This window comes from Bicyclus anynana, chromosome Z (genome assembly GCF_947172395.1).
Source record: "Bicyclus anynana chromosome Z, ilBicAnyn1.1, whole genome shotgun sequence".
NCBI classification, from domain to species: Eukaryota; Metazoa; Arthropoda; class Insecta; order Lepidoptera; family Nymphalidae; genus Bicyclus; species Bicyclus anynana.
Genome location: NC_069110.1, coordinates 559,128 through 578,357, shown reverse-complemented (window position 1 = coordinate 578,357; position 19,230 = coordinate 559,128). Strand labels below are relative to the sequence as shown.

General features: G+C 37.7%; 1 protein-coding gene across 2 annotated transcripts in view; it reads right to left on the bottom strand.

The window, feature by feature from the left end:
* The window catches only part of LOC112049258 (protein furry), a 162,128-nt gene that overhangs the window by 128,287 nt on the left and 14,611 nt on the right, over positions 1-19,230 (bottom strand). For both annotated transcript variants that reach the window (XM_052890668.1, XM_052890669.1), the window contains exons 13-23: positions 18,957-19,159; positions 17,928-18,127; positions 17,556-17,629; positions 16,615-16,736; positions 15,615-15,794; positions 5,688-5,855; positions 5,140-5,289; positions 4,451-4,614; positions 3,347-3,507; positions 2,416-2,526; positions 317-471 (exon numbers count right to left, since the gene is read on the bottom strand). In XM_052890668.1, the coding sequence (XP_052746628.1) occupies positions 317-471; positions 2,416-2,526; positions 3,347-3,507; positions 4,451-4,614; positions 5,140-5,289; positions 5,688-5,855; positions 15,615-15,794; positions 16,615-16,736; positions 17,556-17,629; positions 17,928-18,127; positions 18,957-19,159 (1,688 nt within the window). The remainder of the gene's footprint in view (positions 1-316; positions 472-2,415; positions 2,527-3,346; positions 3,508-4,450; positions 4,615-5,139; positions 5,290-5,687; positions 5,856-15,614; positions 15,795-16,614; positions 16,737-17,555; positions 17,630-17,927; positions 18,128-18,956; positions 19,160-19,230) is intronic.

Below are 19,230 nucleotides of genomic sequence, written 5' to 3'. Positions count from 1 at the left end.
CATGGTGGGTCCAAATCTCATTTTTTTTATAACAATTCAAGTACTGTAAGACATTTTGAAAGAAAAGTTGAAAATACTTCAAAATTTTGTTCATGTATAGAAAATTTAGCACCTCCCATACAAGTTTACCAGCAACTTTGTAAATACAATAAGTAGAGACAAGTTTTATTCCAAATAAAATAAAATATATAAGCGTATTTCGTCACTCCTAAGTGTATGTCCTGATACTTTGTATAAAGTGTCAGGACACTTCACTTGGGAGTGAAGATACTGTCAAGAAAGTATAGGATAATAAGTATAGGATTAATTAGGTTACCTTGCACTGAATATTGTAGCGAGTGCCATGAAGCAGCCGTCTGCCACGCGCTCTGAGCCCGTGAAACATTTGTCCACCGTCCAGTCCAGCAAGGGACCTATGTCCGGGTTGCAGTCCAGCAGAAGCACGATCGTCTCCCGGGCCAACTCGTATATCTGGGACGAAACAACAACAGTTATCACACTCATTGGGAGATGGACATCTTGGCATTACATGGGTTCACCGTGCGTTGAGCTGTGACAGCCCAGTGGATATGACCTCTGCCTCCGATTCCGGAGGGTGTGGGTTCGAATCTGGTCCGGGGCATGCACCTCCAACTTTTCACTTCTGTGCATTTTAAGAAATTAAATATCACGTGTCTCAATCGGTGAAGGAAAACATGGTGAAGAAACCTGCATACCAGAGAATTATCTTAATTCTCTGCGTGTGTGAAGTCTGCCAATCCGCATTCGGCCAGCGTGGTGGACTACTGGCCTAACCCCTCTCATTCTGAGAGGAGACTCGAGCTCACCAGTGAGCCGAATATGGGTTGATGACGATACCGTGCGTGAGATACAGAAAACCTTCGAGCAGAGACCGGTACTTGTGACCGGTTCCTTTATGTCATAACAATTATTCCCCTGACTTCTGCTCGTGATGTTATGCCCGCTAGTATACGGAGCAGCTCTGGAGACCAGTTCTCTAACTTCATCCAGACGTAGACTCCAGCCGCGTTCACGGGATCATCACGACTGTGTGGGAGTTTTCAATATTTTCATACAGTTACTATTGCGTTAACGTAAACATTTATGTCATAACAATTATTCCCCTGACTTCTGCTCGTGATGTTATGCCCGCTAGTATACGGAGCAGCTCTGGAGACCAGTTCTCTAACTTCATCCAGACGTAGACTCCAGCCGCGTTCACGGGATCATCACGACTGTGTGGGAGTTTTCAATATTTTCATACAGTTACTATTGCGTTAACGTAAACACGAATTTATATGGAATTAAATAAATATAAATATACTTAAACAATGCACATCACTATCTAGCCCCAAAGTAAGCATACAAAGTAGCTTGTGTTATGGGTATTAAGATAGTTGATATTATAATATTCATATACATTTATATACTACATATAAATACTTATATAATGTATAAATACACACAGACACTGGAAAAACCCATGCTCATCACACAAATATTTTCCAGTTGTGGGAATCGAACCCACGGCCGTGGATGCAGAAAGCAGGGTCACTACCCACTGCGCCACGCGGCCGTCAAATTGAAACGCGGAATTGAAACAGTTGTGCAGTAGTGCCACTAGACGGCGCTGTTTCAATTCCTTAAAAATTCGTGTTCATGTTTACGCGATCGCCACGTACACACGAACGATACGTGATGCATGTGTATTGATGTGACACACACGTCACATCCATTTGGCATTTATCAACTGCCACTAGGCCGTCTGATAAATGCCAAAACACTCTTCCCCAAGACTTTAAGCCAAAGTCCGAGTCTCGGAGGAGACGCCCTCAGAGAGTTCCGCCCATCTCTTCTGATTTTGATTTTGACCTTCGGGCCCCATCAGGCGATGCTTCTACGCTCGCCCAAACCCCCCGGTGACGCCGCTGAGGTCCTATTAAGGAGCCTACGGTACTGACACAATCACGGATCACTTACATTAGACACGGGCATAAGTTAGTTATTTCTGCATATCGTCTCCAAAGAGTTAAAAAATCTTTTGTGGGTTTGGGTGTACTCTTCTATAACAAGATCCCCAAGACTATGATGGACCTGCCAATGCATAGCTTTAAGCAATGTGTAAAAAAACATTTGCTTAGCCGAGGTTACTACACTATTGATCAGTTCCTTAACGATAAAGGTGCTTGGAGGCCATCAGATCAGCTTCCACCTTCACACAGGAAATAGAACTATAAGAAATTGTAATTTAATTGTTATTAATTGTAAATTGTAATACTGTATGACTTTTTCAAAAGAGCAACTGTTGGGTTTCTTGCCGGTATCTTCTCAGCAGACCCTGCCTTCCGAAAATTTACTTCTGCAGTTCTAGTGAAGGCCAGTTTATAAATAGATTTGCTTTGATGTGCTCGTTACCTTGTCGTTGGTGGAGGAGAGCATTTCGCTGAGCCACGGGTACAGCGGGCCGTCCTCGGCGAGCGCGGCGGGCGCGAAGCAAGGCCCGCAGCACACCAGCGCGCTCATTGCCTAATCGACAAACAACCATTTCAATATTTAAAATGTTCATATAAATAAAAACTATAACAAAAATTGTTGTTTATAACACATTTGCTCGTAAAGTATCGTTTATTTCACCAATTTCAATATCGTAGTGTATCTCATTACGCACATGTGCCGTATGTGCCGTAATGTAATATAAAACCTTAATCATCCGTCTAAAACAAACGGTACTTTTTTTAATCTTGGCAAAGAGTTTTTATGTCAGAAAGTGCTCAACATTTTATGAATAAAATTAACTTTGTGAGAACACTTATATAATAATGTACTATAATACACTCTAACGAAAAAAGTGGTTTATACAATACATTGTCAAGTTACTATCGAATGGCGTTTTTTTTTTAAATAGTATGAACCACCCGTATTGGTGCAGAGTGATCTAAGCTCCCGAGCCGTGATAGCCCAGTGGATATGACCTCTGCCTCCGATTCCGGAGGGTGTGGGTTCGAATCCGGGTCGGGGCATGCAATGAAATTAAATATCACGTGTCTCAATCGGTGAAGGAAAACATCGTGAGGAAACCTGCATACCAGAGAATTATCTTAATTCTCTGCGTGTGTGAAGTCTGCCAATCCGCATTTTGCCAGCGTGGTGGACTATTGGCCTTACCCCTCTCATTCTGAGAGGAGACTCGAGCTCAGCAGTGAGCCGAATATGGGTTGATTCAGTCAGATCTAAGCTCACAATAAAGATGATGGGAACTGCTGGGTGGCTTAACGTGTGCTTGGACGACCATTCCTGTGCCTCAGCGAATGTCCACCAGCTGATGATGATGATGATGATGACTTACCTTGAGCGCAGCCAGGTCTAGGCGGTCGTCCACCTCGGGCGCCAGCTGCGGCTGCGGCACCAGCGAGCCGAGATGCTTGCCCAGCGGCCCGCACCAGCCGGCGAACAACACGAACAGGCTCTTGCACAACTCGCGCTTCAGCAGAGATCCATACATTTCCACTGCGGGACAGAACGACAATTTATAAGTATAACAAGTATATTCAAATAGAATAGAATGTCAAAGAGCAGAAGTGAATTGATCGGTAAGTATACAGGGTTGTTGTTGTTATCAACCGATATACGGCTCACTGCTGAGCTCGAGTCTCCTCTCAGAATGAGAGGGGTTAGGCCAATAGTCCACCACGCTGGCCCAATGCGGGTTGGCAGACTTCACACACGCAGAGAATTAAGGAATTCTCTGGTATGCAGGTTTCCTCACGATGTTTTCCTTCACCGATTGAGACACGTGATATTTAAACTCTTAAAATGCACACAACTGAAAAGTTGGAGGTGCATGCCCCGGACCGGATTCGAACCCACACCCTCCGAAATCGAAGGCAGAGGTCATATCCACTGGGCTATCACGGCTCAGGCTCAGTATACAGGGTGCTCGGGAGTATTTCTCATAACTTCAAGGATGACAAGTCCACTTGTAGGAGTCAAACTGCATTACTAAAAAAAAACTTTCCAATAATTCCTACTATCCATGTAACAATATGCCGTAATATATCCTTACATTTTAAAATACGTTGACGAAGTGGTAAGAATATCGCCGTGATATTGCAACTGGCACTCCGCACTTCACTAGTAAGCTACTTCATGATGTTTATCAATGAATAAGTTTGGCTATGTCAAATATAAAGATGCAATGGACACAACTTAAAATCTATTTACAAAAGAAATATTTTTACTCCGAAACTATTCATTTTAGAACACATGTTCCTTTCAATTATTTTTCCTTACAGAATATAAACCTAGAGTAATGGGAAATACTCCCGAGCACCCTGTATATTCTTTTTTAGGGAGACGATTAGTAACGCAACTGAAGCCTCGTCTAAGTCAGAGTACAGGAGAACATCGATTGGTGAATGAATCCGGCTGAATAATAGTGGATTACACTTACACGGAAAGCTCTTGATGAGTTCAGTGACGAAGTCAGCGAACGTCAGACGTTGTTCGCGCGCGGCGGGAGCGTCCTTGTCCCCCTCCACCTCCAGACACTGTCGCACTCCGTCCAGGTACTCCGTGATACTGGGATGCAAACCTCCGCCCTCCAGAGCGTAGGAGCTGCGAACAAATAACATTCTACATAAAAATAAATAAAATAAGCCTTTATCACTGCTGGTTAGTTTACATTTTTAAGTATGTAACTACATAATTCCTTAACAGCTTATCCTTCGAAATAGGCCTCCCATAAAGATCTCCACTTTTCTCAATCCATTCGGGACCAGCGACCTTTTTAAATTCATCCACCCAACGTTTCACCTGCCTTCCTTTATTCCAGAACCACTACTCTCCTGAGCCACGCCTCAAGTGTTTGCCCTCGTTAATTACGGAATCAAACAATCGCTGATGGACTTTACTTTCAGTTTTCCACCTGCCCTGAGGAGTTCTGTTGTATATCCGTCTTCCTCTGATACCTTGTTGTGATCCATACTAATCTCATACAGGGTGACATGCACGATATTCTCGATGTTGGTGATTTGGTTTTTCTGTATTGTTGGTGGGATTGTGAAGAGGCGTTTAATAGCTGTCGTAGAACCAATCGATAAACTGAAATATAAATATAGATTAGAACCGTGGTGAGTATACCTAGTGGCGAAGGTCTTCCTCTGCGCAATGAGGAGCAGCATCTTGTTGAGGTTCAGACGCAGGGCGTCGCGGCGGCGCCTTCGCCGCATGTTCTCCTGCTTGCGGTCTACGGCCTCGCGCAGCAGTGGCACTAGCTCCTCGAAGAGATCCCTTGTGTAAATAAATTAAACCATAATTACTTTGCGGTTAAGGGCTGATGATACGAGCGATGATACGCTTCGAGTGAATAAATCACTCGATCTTTTGATATTCTTCACCTAAACGCAAATCTACCACTTGGTATACATGTTTTTAAAAGATGATCTATAGAAGTGCTTTTATGGTCAGTATTACGAAATTGTCTTCGAACTTGGTGGTGTACCGGAGAGGACATTAAACTGTCGGTCCCAGATCATTTACCATTAATTTAAATTTGAAGAATTTAGCATTATCACCCGCAGATCCACTTTGGAGCAGCGTGGTAGGTCTAAGCTCCATATCTGCATTTAAAGAGGAAAAGTTAAAATATAGTGATAATGATGAGAGATGTACTAGTTGGTAGAGCTTACTTGAGCGCGTCGGGATTGATGTGTCCGCAAGCCGCGACGGCCGCGTCCCGCACCTCGGCCACCTCGCAGCGCGCCAGCGGCACGGCCAGCTTGTGCAGAGACACGGGCGACGCCGCCGCGCCGCGCGCCTCGCCCCCGCTGCGCTCGCTCAGCGAGTCCGGCGACGAGCTGCCACCGACAGGACTATTACGACATCAGTTGCAACACCTCGCAGCGTCGATACAACGTCAGAGTATACCGAACCTTTTGGCTCTTATTGAAGTTAAACTTGTTTACGCACGCTTGACTTGGGGAGTAAGCTAGTGAACGCTTGATGCGTTACGAAAAGTGTGGTCGGGCAGACTCTGAGAGGGAAGATTGAAAGAGAGACGTTTCGTATTTTAGTATAGGAATAAGACGGAGAAGATTTACTCTCTTCATACACATACTAGGCAACGCAAATCTTGGACATCTGGTAATAGGTAGAGGTTGTCTATCTTGAAAATTAACTTCTCTCCTAAATGTTAATGTACACATACAAAGTTTAGATGCAATGCGTACAAATTAGTAGCCATTGGCTGAATCGTTGAGTCAAACCTTTGGAAATACTAGTATTTGTCAGCCAATTAGTGCGTAAAATGTTTGCGATTGTCGCCATGTATGACTTTCATCACATAATACACCGGTAAAGGTAGAAGTTAGTTCGCCATTTGAAAGCATACGGCATTTTTACCACGTTACGCCAGCATAACACTGCATAAGAAACGAGATATATCCAGTATATAGGCCCCTAATGATGTTAAGGACCTATATACTGAAGATTTGTATAGCCGTATGGAGGAAGAACCTTATAATGGACGCGCTTTACTCTAACGTTGTAGCGACATCTGCAAGGTGTACGAATCTGTGGTGTCACATTTTCCGTCACAAAACGCATTCAATGTCAAACAAAATAAACATTTTATTACAAAAATAGCGACAGTGAAGTGTGGTGTACCAAAATAAACAAATGGGAAAATAAAGTAAGGAAGTGTAATTTATTTGCATCAGCAAAGTTGATCATCGACACCATCAGAGCGCATGCTACTCGACATCAAAAAGCGTTTAATTGTCTTTTATTTAAATGATGAAAACTTGCAAAACTAAAAAAACTGAAAATGGATGGTCCATTTCTGACCAGGTATACGAATTTTGAACCATCTTCTTTAGATTACAGATAATTTAATTTCTCTGATGTTGGTATTATTATGTTCAACTTATCTGAAACGAAATATTTTAAATATCGCATTGAGAATTTACTATCTTAATCAGAATCAAAAAAAAATATCGAATTGAAGAGTATTACTTTAATTCAATTGCTACGATGGGGAATCAAATAAAGATTAAATACTGTACCAGCGATCGTCATTTAAATTCGTAGATTTTTTTCAATTACTTTATAATCGTAGAAATAAATCAAACGCCTCGACGCGGCGTTATTGGCTAACTCGGTGTCTTTCAAAATCAACCGAGCTTATTTGTCATTAGTAATTTTTCACAATTTCTTTATTGAGTGAAAATGTGATAATGAATAACCATTAATCAAACAAATTTGGTGAATTTTAACTTCTGCAAGCAACTGTTTATGCTTTTATATCACAAAATCCAGTTTCAATCCAAATTCTCAAACAAGTATCCAATTTAAATGACGTTCACGAAACGTGGACTTTTTATCTACACTATTTTAGTGCTTAACGCTAATTTGGCTAACACATATCTCAAAATATGGAAAATAGAAAATGTTTGGTGACCAATGAACGAACATTTATCGCATGTCTTTCTACGGTAAGGCGGACAACAAACATGAAACTAATCTATTGATATAAAGCGAGAACAATAGCTCCAACATATATGTACATTAACACAACACAGTCCAGAGTCGTAATGACTAATAACACAACACACAAATGGCAATGTCACAGCTTCCTATGTTACTCACTAAAAGCGTGGCGAAACGATGCCTGAATGTATGCTACCGCTTGACGAAACTAACATCTGACGCACCTAATGGTAACTGTCAGAAATATCTCTTGCTATGCCACATTCATTAAATATTAATTTTAATATTTAATACAATCGAATCTTGAACGAGCTACGAGTAGTACGAGAGCAACAAACAAAAAAGTTAAACACAGAAAAATGTAAAGCTATAATTTTTGGATAATTATAGCTTTACATTTTTCTGTGTTTAACTTTTTTGTTTGTTGCTCTCGTACTACTTATTAATATATATTAATTAGAATATATAATGAAATTATAAAGAAAACTATAACGGCTAATTAATTAGCAATCTCTATTTAAAGAGTAATAGTCGACCAACTTAAAAACGTAGTTGGAAATCGAAAATTGCTAATTCCGCTGTAAATTAAAAAGATAAAGTTGTCAGTAAGATAACTCAGAGTTTGTTAAAACTCGAGAGATAAAATTTAGTATAGGTATGTATATAAATCTCGTCTACAAAATGAAAAAAAAAATTTGAAAAAAAGATCTTTTTTGGGTTCCTACCTTACATGCAAAGTGAGGATGAATTTTTTATCGTCTACTCTATAGTGTGGGGTATCGTTATCGGTATTTTTGTGCAGTACATAGGGGATTAAAGTGCTAACTTAATTTACGGAACCTTACACGCACTTGGGCGGTTTTTTGTTAGAATGCGACGGATGCTATGAATACGTTTAGTACTTTCTCTGTCTACGGTTGTAACATAGCTAAAGCATCGAATCTGTTGTATTGACGTTATTTTATATCACATACAAAAAAGCTTTGCTACTGTCGACTTACTATTATATGCAAAGGCACACCGTCTTCCGAGAATAAGAATTTCGGTCGCTTTACATTTCACATTCCTAGAATGCCAGTGAGTCGCGATGCCGTATGTAATCGCATCCTATAATTCGAGTCGCACGTGTTCACTATATTGTATTTCAACCCTTAGTCTAATCAAGAAATTGAACTGATAACTATCGACTTATTTAACTTATTGATCATGCCAAAAAATAACTCATATCATTTTTATTAACTACGAGTTCAGAAGTATGACATAATAATTCGTTAAAAATATCAAATAAATTGTTTATGAACATTAACTGATTGTATTTTGAATTTGAATTAAAGTTATACGTAGATAATGAATGTTATAGTTAAATGAGTATAAAATGCTCTTCTCTACCTCTACGCGTAAGACACACATGTGTATAAATGAAAGTTTACGAGTTAGTAAATTCATACTTTTATATAATAAAATCGCTAGCTAATACGTATAGTTGCCTATGCACTCAAAAGAACAGCGAAGAAAGAGAGAAAAAAAAATTAAAGTATAAAAATAAATGATTGAGTATTTATGCGAAAGCAATTCTGTCTGAATATCTATTTACTTATCATTTGAGTTTATACACCTAAGTTATTTTTTAATGAATCTGGTATATTGGTGATGAAAGCTACCTTTTAAAATGAAAGTTAAAATGAGATATTACTAGTTCATACATCCATAATTTCTTCTTTTTGTGCAAAAAAAAAATAACCTCGCAAAGCGGTACGCTAATACATAAACACCACATTCTAGAATACGTGTGATTGTTTTCAATTCTACAACAACAAAAAATACTTAAAATGGCGTTTTAAAATTATTCACCGATATGAAATTGGATTTTATTATTATTGTAAAAACTTTGTACTCTTATATAAGAGGTTGATATATTTCCAATATCACAATTAGGTTCCACTATCATTGGTGCAGATTTCAAACGAAGCGTCAACATATGGGTTATAAATAAATAAACTTACACAATACACACATCACTACTTAACTCCAAACTAAGCCTGTGTTATGGGTACTAAGATAGCAGATTTTATCATATTATGTATTTATAAACTACATACAAATACTTATTTAATGTATAAATACACCCAGACACCGAAAAACACCCATGTTCATCACACAAATATTTTCCAGTTGCGGGAATCGAACCCACGACCATGGATGCAGAAAGCAGGGTCACTACTAAACCACGTATATACTTAATTTAAAACCTGGATATTAGGCGTATCTATTTAGATACGCGCTATAATTCACTTTCTTTGAAATGCACATAACTGTACCTTACATCAACTCGGAGCAAAAACCTCGTTAACCATTGCTTGAGGAATTTAATAATATTATCTTTGTTATTTCAAAGAGGAAAAAAAGAGTTCAAATATAATATACAACAAACTAATATAGTAATTAAGAATGAATTATATGTACAAAGTCGTCTACAATTTTCGAGAATTTATTGCTGACTGCATGTAACTATAATATGTGGATAAAGGCATTGAGGCGGTTATTTTTTGTGATAACAAAGCGGAAAAAACTGTAAATAATATCGGTGTATATTTTTTCTCTAAGTTTTTACCCCAACAACGTCTCCGGAAGAGCAGATAAGAAGAGGGCACTGTCCGGGCAAAATAAAACATTACGTACATAACAATAAAGTTCAAATTCATAAAAATCTACCACCTAAAGCAAGTTGTATCAAAATACGCGTTAAGTGAATGAGTGGATTATACACTTGATATTTATTATTGTTTTATTTTCTATTTTAAATAATGATGTGTTAAATATTATTTTCCATTATAGCAAATTCAATTATGTATCTGTATTGTTTGTAATATTTGATGAACTAGCAAGTCATACAATTACTTACGATGTTATATGGACGAAATGCAATAAATGTTAACACTATCTTGGAATTTCGTCAATTGTAAAATGTTTTTATGTATGAATACTGTTTTGTTATGTTATAACCTCTATAAACTATAAATGAAACGATAAACGCAAACTAAATTCAAATAATCGACTTGTTAAGTATATACTTTTTATATAATTATTGATAAGATATATATAAAAGTACGCATGCATCTAAATAATATTACATATAACTACTATACAACTACTCATTACTGATATATTTAATACTAAAAAGATAAACTGTTAAGCAAAATTATTATCTATATAAAACGTCTAACGTCGTTGCAATCGTTTTTAAGCGAATTTTGTGGATTGTTAAATCTCGAAATATAATTTAGTTTAGAAAACACCCAAAGGGTCCTAATCTAGTACATATAATTATTTTAGTCCAGCGCTACCATTCTTACACTAGTTCAGAAAGTAGTGTATATCGAGAAAGACTAGATATTCAGTATTTGTATGAGAAAAACTAGATATTCAGTATTTGCTTTTTTAAGAAATAAATAATGTTACAATTTAAAAATTACATTTTTGCAATTTATGGCGTCCGGTCTTTTATGTAAAAGAAAGTAGAGCCGAATGCTTCCATAAAATTTGCGTCAATAAAAGTCATAAATTAAATAACGATTTATCAGGTAAAACGGAATTTACCATTTTATTTTTATTTATAAGCAAAGACTAATTTTCACTAATTATTATTTCGTTCCTCATTTTCACTAATTATTATTTCTATACCTCGCTCAGACATAAAGTCGGTGAAAATATTCATAACTATTTCTAGCTATATTTGTCTCTCTCCTTTTCAAGTGTCAATTGTTAGTTTCCAGTAAATTCCGAATTAAAATTTGTCATTTAGACAATGCGCTTAGCGTCAATAATATATTAAAGCGTATCATAGAAATGGTGCGATTCTTAAAAAACAATGATCCAAACCGATTGCGACTTTTTCTTCATTTACAATAGAGTTTTGAGATATACAACGCATGACTGTAACTACAAAACGTATTTCGGTACATATACGAGTAACTATACTGTATTTTAAAAGAAAATAATAATGAATTTATTTTCCCACATATAAGCTACATAGCAGCGTTTTTAAATATAGTATAACAATATGAAACAGAACGTTTTGTAGTCACGCCGTAAGAATTATATTTGCTTGGGCGAGAGTGGAGTTAAATCTATGACTTTTATACAGCAAATGGTGAAAATTAAAAAAGAAACTAAACTCATGTATGAAACACAACACGTATATTATGTGCAAAATAATCGGAGAATTGAATAAAACTATTGTTTTGTTAGTTTCTTTAAACTTATTAAACTATTGAAAGTTTAATAAAATTCACATAATTTGGAAAAAAATATCAGTATCGCCAGTTTCTGCAATTGATCTATTTGTAATCTGTTAATAAGTTTCCTAGCAAATTAATGAAGGAGAACAAAGACAAATAACAGATTTGCTATATAAGTCCCACCATATCGACATTTTGAGATTAACGATCTGCGCATGAAATATGTATTATGGTCTAAGATCCGGCATTACAAATATATACCCTCATATGTATTCATTAGTGAGCAGAAATAATTGATAGACAATGTTTACAGTGACACATTACAAATAGGTTGCCTATTTAAATACATTTTTCATACAAAATCTAGGAAACCAAATAGATGAAATGCAACCTAATAAAGTTAAATCAAGCATAAAATTAGCTTTCATGTGACATATTAGACGACTAAATAACTGATGAGGGTATAAAAATAACATTAGTTAACTTTTTATATCTGGCAACCCCAGAGTTGCAGCGTGAAAGAAAGAAAGGCAACTTTTATTTTTTCAATTCTTTTGGGTATATCTAGAATATACCCAAAAGTACGAGTACGAATGTACTAGTCTAGTGTAACTAGTGTACGACTTTTTATTTACCAATGATAGATTAAATGAATTAAAAAAATATGATTATTATATTACAAATAACCTCTAAAATATCTAATGTGTCAATGTGAATAAATGCTATCATTTATTTCATATCTCAATTATAAGATGAGGGTACATATTTCTTAAGCCGGATCGCGTTCTAGTAACTAAGATTCGTTATATATTCTTTAACCCATATAGTAAACAACTAAACAATAAAACGAGCAGAGATGTCAGGCGCAGAACCGATGGCTTGACGTAGTTGCAAGCGTGTGGATCGACAACGCTATTTTTCTATATCTAGGATGGTTTTTAAATAAACCGAATATTCTTGAAAAAAAAAGACAATATTTATTTTAATTGCTTACTTTTAAATCCCAGACCGCGTGCATTCGATAGATTACAAATAGATTGATTATAGAAACCGACTCTTTTCCAGTTTCTACGGCTTTTCAAGGTTCACTGTGTGAACCGTTCGTTGATGAGATTGTAAATAACTGACAAACCATGGTGAGTGAAAGCTCTACTAGGAGCCGGTGGATATCACTTGATGATGGACATGAAATGCACACAGAGGGTTGCGTCTATTCCAGCGGTCGCCATGTATTACTGTAGCAGTGATGAGGGTGACAATGGCACGAACATGAAACCCGAATGCCACTATGAATGTTATCCACGACGGTACACAAACTGGAATGCCGATTCCACCCGGCAGTTTTATGTAGGGGGCAGATTTACATACAAATAATTATTAAATAAATAATTTACATCACAACAAAAAAACATTTTTAATAAATTAAAAAAAAGGGGAGATTCTGAATTCGGTTGTGGTTGAAAGAACGATCTAATTAAATTTTATTTTCAATCAGTGTAAAATTTGTGTAACAAATCGGATAGTCTTACAAACTAAATTAAAATCATTTATTTATTAATTGCTTTCAAAAGCAGACAGTAGAAAATGATAATGAATGTATGGTGGCCGCCGAGAGGGGCGCACATAACGCCACACTGATGCTGCCGGATGGAATCGTCAAACGTACGGAGCGATGTGTTCACGATCGTGACTGTACTCGCGTGTGCGTGTACGTGCTGGTGCGCGACAGGGGGCCACCTCGTCCGTTTGTGCTGCTTGTGCGAGCGCGCATAGCTCAGGGGCAGCGTGAAGAAGCCCCCGGGCGTGTTGAGGCTATCGCTCGAGCCGCCGAGCGGCACCGCAGCGCTCCAGCCCTCCCTCTCGCCCGAGCCGCCCGAGTCGCCGGCGCTCGCGCCCGCGCTACCGAACGACCACACATGTAACCTACGCCACAACACACATCCCTCTCGACGGAACCCAGTCGCCGAGAGGTTCCAAGTGGCAAATCTATCAGTTGGGACGAATTTCTATCCAAATACATAAACGTAATTTTAAAATACCAATGTGACCGACTCACACGTGACTCCTGACCCTAAAAAATTAGTATTACATTTTAGATTAATATTAATTTGTTTATTAATTCCATAGAGCCGTATTCTTAATGCACCGAGGCACATTTTTGGGAAAAGTATATTTATTGTTACATCAAAAATCGACCATTCCTCTAAATATATATAAAAATGTGCAAACCAACATAAAACTACGTGGATATCTGTAGATAAAATTTTCAAAAAATACATGCCCGTAAATATATAAAATTAGTCCATAAAAATAAATACTGCGATAAACATTATAGGCAGGACGTACTTCTCAACAGCAAAGCCATAACTATTCTTTAACTAAATGGATCGCGATTTAAATATATGTAAACACAGATAATATAATATTTAATAAATATTAAGCTCAATATAATGAATATCATGTATCGTCAGCGTGTTACTGTGTTTTTTAAGTATATTAAATTTTAACTATAAATTAGAACATCAATAAAATTTCTTTTCGCGTAAAAACAATAAACAAATTTATCAGAAATTAAAACAAAAATGTTAATATAATTACTAGTTTAGTCAAGTATCTTGGATATTTAAGTAAAGTACTATGTTTATGTATTTTCAAACGCCTCAGTCTACAGTCCTTAAAAAGGATCTCAATGCTGCTACCTAATATTTTGTGTGTTTCGTAGTAAATCAGAACCCAAAGCGATACGAATTAATCCTTTTTGGCTGTTATAGTGAATTGATATTATAAAGAGGTTTGTTTGTTATTGACAATATCTGAGAGTGCTAGGCAGATTACGATGAATCTTGTTACAGCAATGTATATAAATTAAACCTTGGATGTGCAAAGCATATAATTATGTCAGGCTATTGCTTGAATAATAAAGATTGCATAACAAGACAGGGAAGACAGAACTATCATATTATGGCGATAAATTTTTATAAATTTGCTGCATGAAATTTGGTTGGAATTAAGGAAAACTTATTATAATATACAAATAAAGGACTATTTAATGTAACAGATAAAGAAAATTATAAGATTCGCATCGCTTTGGCTTCCAATGTGGCAGAACGCTCGTTTTCAATCACTGTTGAAAATTTAATAAACATAAACAAGATAACATGACGGGTCAGCACCTAACTTTACAGCAATGCTGATATTTCGCTTAAAAACTTGCTTACACTCGCTTCAGCCAAACACAATACCTGTTGTAAAGTTCGGCACTGACGCACATTTATCAACTTTATGAGTTTTTCTTTAGGATTCACATTGGCACATATATTTTAGCAAAATGTCAAATTATCTCTTAATTCACATTTAAATTTACTTACTCCCTTGGCCTAGTTGACACGCACTTTTAGAAAAGTCAAACAGTCTATCTATATTGACTCTTACTGAGATTACTTACTTTACTAAAAACAGCGCACGTGACAAAGTGCAATCAAGAAATTTACCGATTTCGGATATTTTTCATTTGTCCTCCAGACAAAAATATAGAAATTAAGATTCCTGCCGAAATTCATGTTTCTGGATCAACAGGAAGTACCCTATAGATTTTAACGTCATTGTCATATTTTTTGATTAACAGTCTACAAATCCAATAACGTTTTATTTTTTTCTCGTTTTAGTCTGGGACGTAACATGTACCCAGCGGATTACTAACACTAAAGATTTTTCTCCTTTTCTGGAAAAAGAAAACCAAATCGATTGCCAAAACATATGTGCCGTTGTGAGCGTGGCATTGACAACTATCCCTTTTGAGATCCCCGACGCGAGAAAAGATATGACATTTCATCACCTTTTACGATGACAAATTTTCCAAGTGTTTACGTAACTAATGTTTGTAGAAATTACCTCAAGCTCAAGTCTGGGCTTGCACATCTGATGATGGGGCTCGGCACGGCGGGGACCACCAAGTACGCCATCGTCATGTAATACTTCCATACTTGCATGTAACCGTCTCTCTCCTTCTCGGGCTTCCTCGGCAGAGCGGGGCCGCGAGACAGAAGGGAAGCGCGGTTGTCGCTTACGGGTCTGAAACATTTTAAATATCATGGCACACACAAACGTAGATAATAGGGATGATGACAGTGTTTTAAATTGTATATAAATTAGGGGTGTGCTAATAGTAAAGCAATTTTGTAAAAGTAACAGGGTATCTGCGATCATTACTTTCGGAGCTACAGGGATTTAAAGGGTCAGATTTGTGGCGCTGCCGGGGATCCCTGAAAAATGCCCCATACAACATTACACGAATTAATGACGTCGTAGATCCATAATGATCGTAAGATTTGTATGGGCGGTCAAACAAAATTACTAATATCTTTGTTATTTGTGCGTTTATGTTTATAGTTCACATATTGAAAAATGTCACATTTATTGTATGGATGCTAAAACTGTATGAATTTTCATCTAATTACGATAAAAGATTTTTAATAGATTTTAAAATTTTATAATTTTATTTATTTTGCAAATATCTTTTGATGTGATATGACCTTATTTACCCGAATATCCCAAGTAACCCATAAAGAAGTGCACAACAAGAAATGTGGACGGATCGAGCGACGAGCGACGACATATCCGTCTCAGACTACTATTTCCTACAATATATATTCAGTAGTATAGTCGATTTAATAAATAAATTTGGAGGTCCATACTTGTGTGGGAATCTTGTTACAGAGAAGTATACCCTACGAAGGACTCTTGAACTTTACGGATAGGTCTAATTTACCTGATCTCAAAGCGGTCAAGTTAAGTACCCGCCGATGTCTCTATATGAGCACCCCACTGAAGATTTAGTTCAAGGTTATTCCAAGATAAGTTTACGACTGGACCACTATTATTTATTACTTACGCTGGTTCAATTATGGTGTAGAGTGCGTGTATTCTGGCGTGCAGAATCGGCCACGCCTGCAGGATAGTGGAGGGGCATTGCGCCGGTACACGATTCCTTTCTAGGAGACCGAACAGGATTACCTGGGAACGTGCAGTTCGATAAAGTTTAATATTTTTTTGTTTAAAACAGATAGCCGACATGCTGATAGTAAGTAGAAAACCTGGACTATGAACAAAGACACACTTCACTGGGCTTAAACAGTACCGCTTCAACATCAACCTGAGGGTTAGTATTAAGTCTCATGTTCCTCAAATTGTAACACTACAACATACTTATTTCTGCTGCCAAGAACGAAGAAGTATTTCCTCGTAAGAGCTTTGCCATGAAAAGCTCTACTTACATAATATAAATATTATGAATGCAAAAGTTAGCAGAATTCAAATTAAAATTCATTTATTTTGTATAGTGTAAACTTAGAATAATTTTAATAAAATAATTGAAGTGCTTGTAGAAGCACTTCTGAAACGTGAAACGTTTGAAAGTTATGTCATGATTTAATGGTGATAATTAAAGTCGAAAACTTAAAATTAAAGTTACGAGGGTTCCAAATGCCGGTTCGAGATGCTTCTCTATTTGTTAGTTAAACCGCTTAGCATAACCTTCATAGCTAAATCGCTGATCTTATTTTGGTGAATTTTGGCAAAGAGTTAATCAGAACCTTATTAAAAGAACACATGCTACTTTTAACCGACTTCAAAAAAGGAGGTTTCTCAATTCGACTGTACTTTTTTTATTTTATTTTTTTATCAGTAAATAAAAGGGAGTTACGAGACGAACGAATGGACGTTGTGAAGAATGGATAAAGAAGTTTTACTTCAACTACTTACTTTAAAGCAGTTTAGATTTTTTCGGCAGTGGCACGAAGATGACAATAATCTGAGAAAGCCAAAAAATCCTACCTCCCAAGGATCAGCGCCATTGGTAGAACTCCCACTCCAACTGTTTTTAGACGATGTGTCATCGTGCTGCAGACCTGTACAGACAGACAGTGATTGTAGCCTAAATAAATTCAACATTCGTTCATTATTAACCCATATTCGGCTCACTGCTGAGCTCGAGTCTCTTTTCAGAATGAGAGGGTTTAGGCCAATTCTTTGGTATGCAGGTTTCCCGATGTTTCCTTCACCGTTTGAGACACGTAGTTTCTTAAAATTCGGCTTCCAAGGTGCCTAGTGAATTGCGGAACCGGAAACCGGACCGCTGAATCGCTTGGCGGTACGTCTTTGCTGGTAAGGTGGTAAGTAGCCAGCCGAGGATGTCGGCGCACTCACCCGCGGTCCACACGGCGTGGCTGCGCTCGCCGAGCCACACCAGGTCGATGGGGCTGGCGGCCAGCAGCGCCTGCTTCTCCGCGGGCGGCAGCACGGCCAGGCAGCGCTCCGTGCAGTGCGCCGCGTGCTGGTCCGCGCAGTCGATCAGCGCCGGCTCGTCGCGCGTCAGCTGCAGCCGCTCCAGCAGGTACTTCGTCTCTCTGTAACAGTGTTCGCGTGATGTGACGACTCATTGGGCGTATTTCCCATCTTCCAAAATGTAGAATGGGGATGATGACTAACTTTGAATATATTGATTTTTATAATACATTATTCGGATACAAGATCAATGTTTACTAATTTATACATAAAAAGCAAAGATTGTCTGGATTTTTTGCAAAATAAATAATATTATAAAATTTCAAAATCTATTAAAAATTCATATGGATTTAGCTTCCTTACATTAAATGTGACATTTTTCAATATGTGAACTATAAACATAAACGCACAAGTAACAAAGATATTAGTAATTTTGTTTGACCGCCCATACAAATCTAACGATCATTCATCATGTACCTACGACGTTATTAATTCGTACCATTTTGTATAGGCCGTTTTTCAGAGATCCGTGGCAGTGCCGCAAATCTGACCCTTTTAAATCTCTGTACCTCCGAAACTAATGATCCTCTTACCTTTACAAAATTGCTTTACTATTAGCATACTCTTAATTTATCGTCGTCATCAACCCATATTCGACTCACTGCTGAGCTCGAGTCTCCTCTCAGAATGAGAGGGGTTAGGCCAATCTTAATTTATATACAATTTAAAAAACTGTTATCATCCCTATTTCTAGTTCAGCTCTGGTCTAGTGGTAGATTTTAACCGATAGTAACAACCCTACCGGCAAGAATGAACCGCCAAGGGACTTGGCAAGTCAACACTGTTACATCCCCCACCCCGTCCGCCGGACGAGGACTCGTCTTTGTGTATTCATTGCCAGGTATAACTAGAGTTCATATAACTAGAATTATTTTTAATAGAAAATATTACCTGAGGATATGGACGGCCAGTCGTCGCGGATACGCCTTGCACTGGCAGAGCATGACGAGTCCCAACGCCTCCGCGCCCCGTATAACCGAGGCCAGGGGCTCGATCTTCGACGGCACTGAAGCGCTGGGCTCGCCGTTCTTCCAGCTGGTCACCAACTGCAGCAGCATCCGAAGCCCGTTCTCGACGAGTTGAGGGGATGTGTCCTAAGTGATGAATTGATGATTGATGAAAATTTAATCTAACCTTGAAAGAACCTTCGAAAGCATGTTATGAT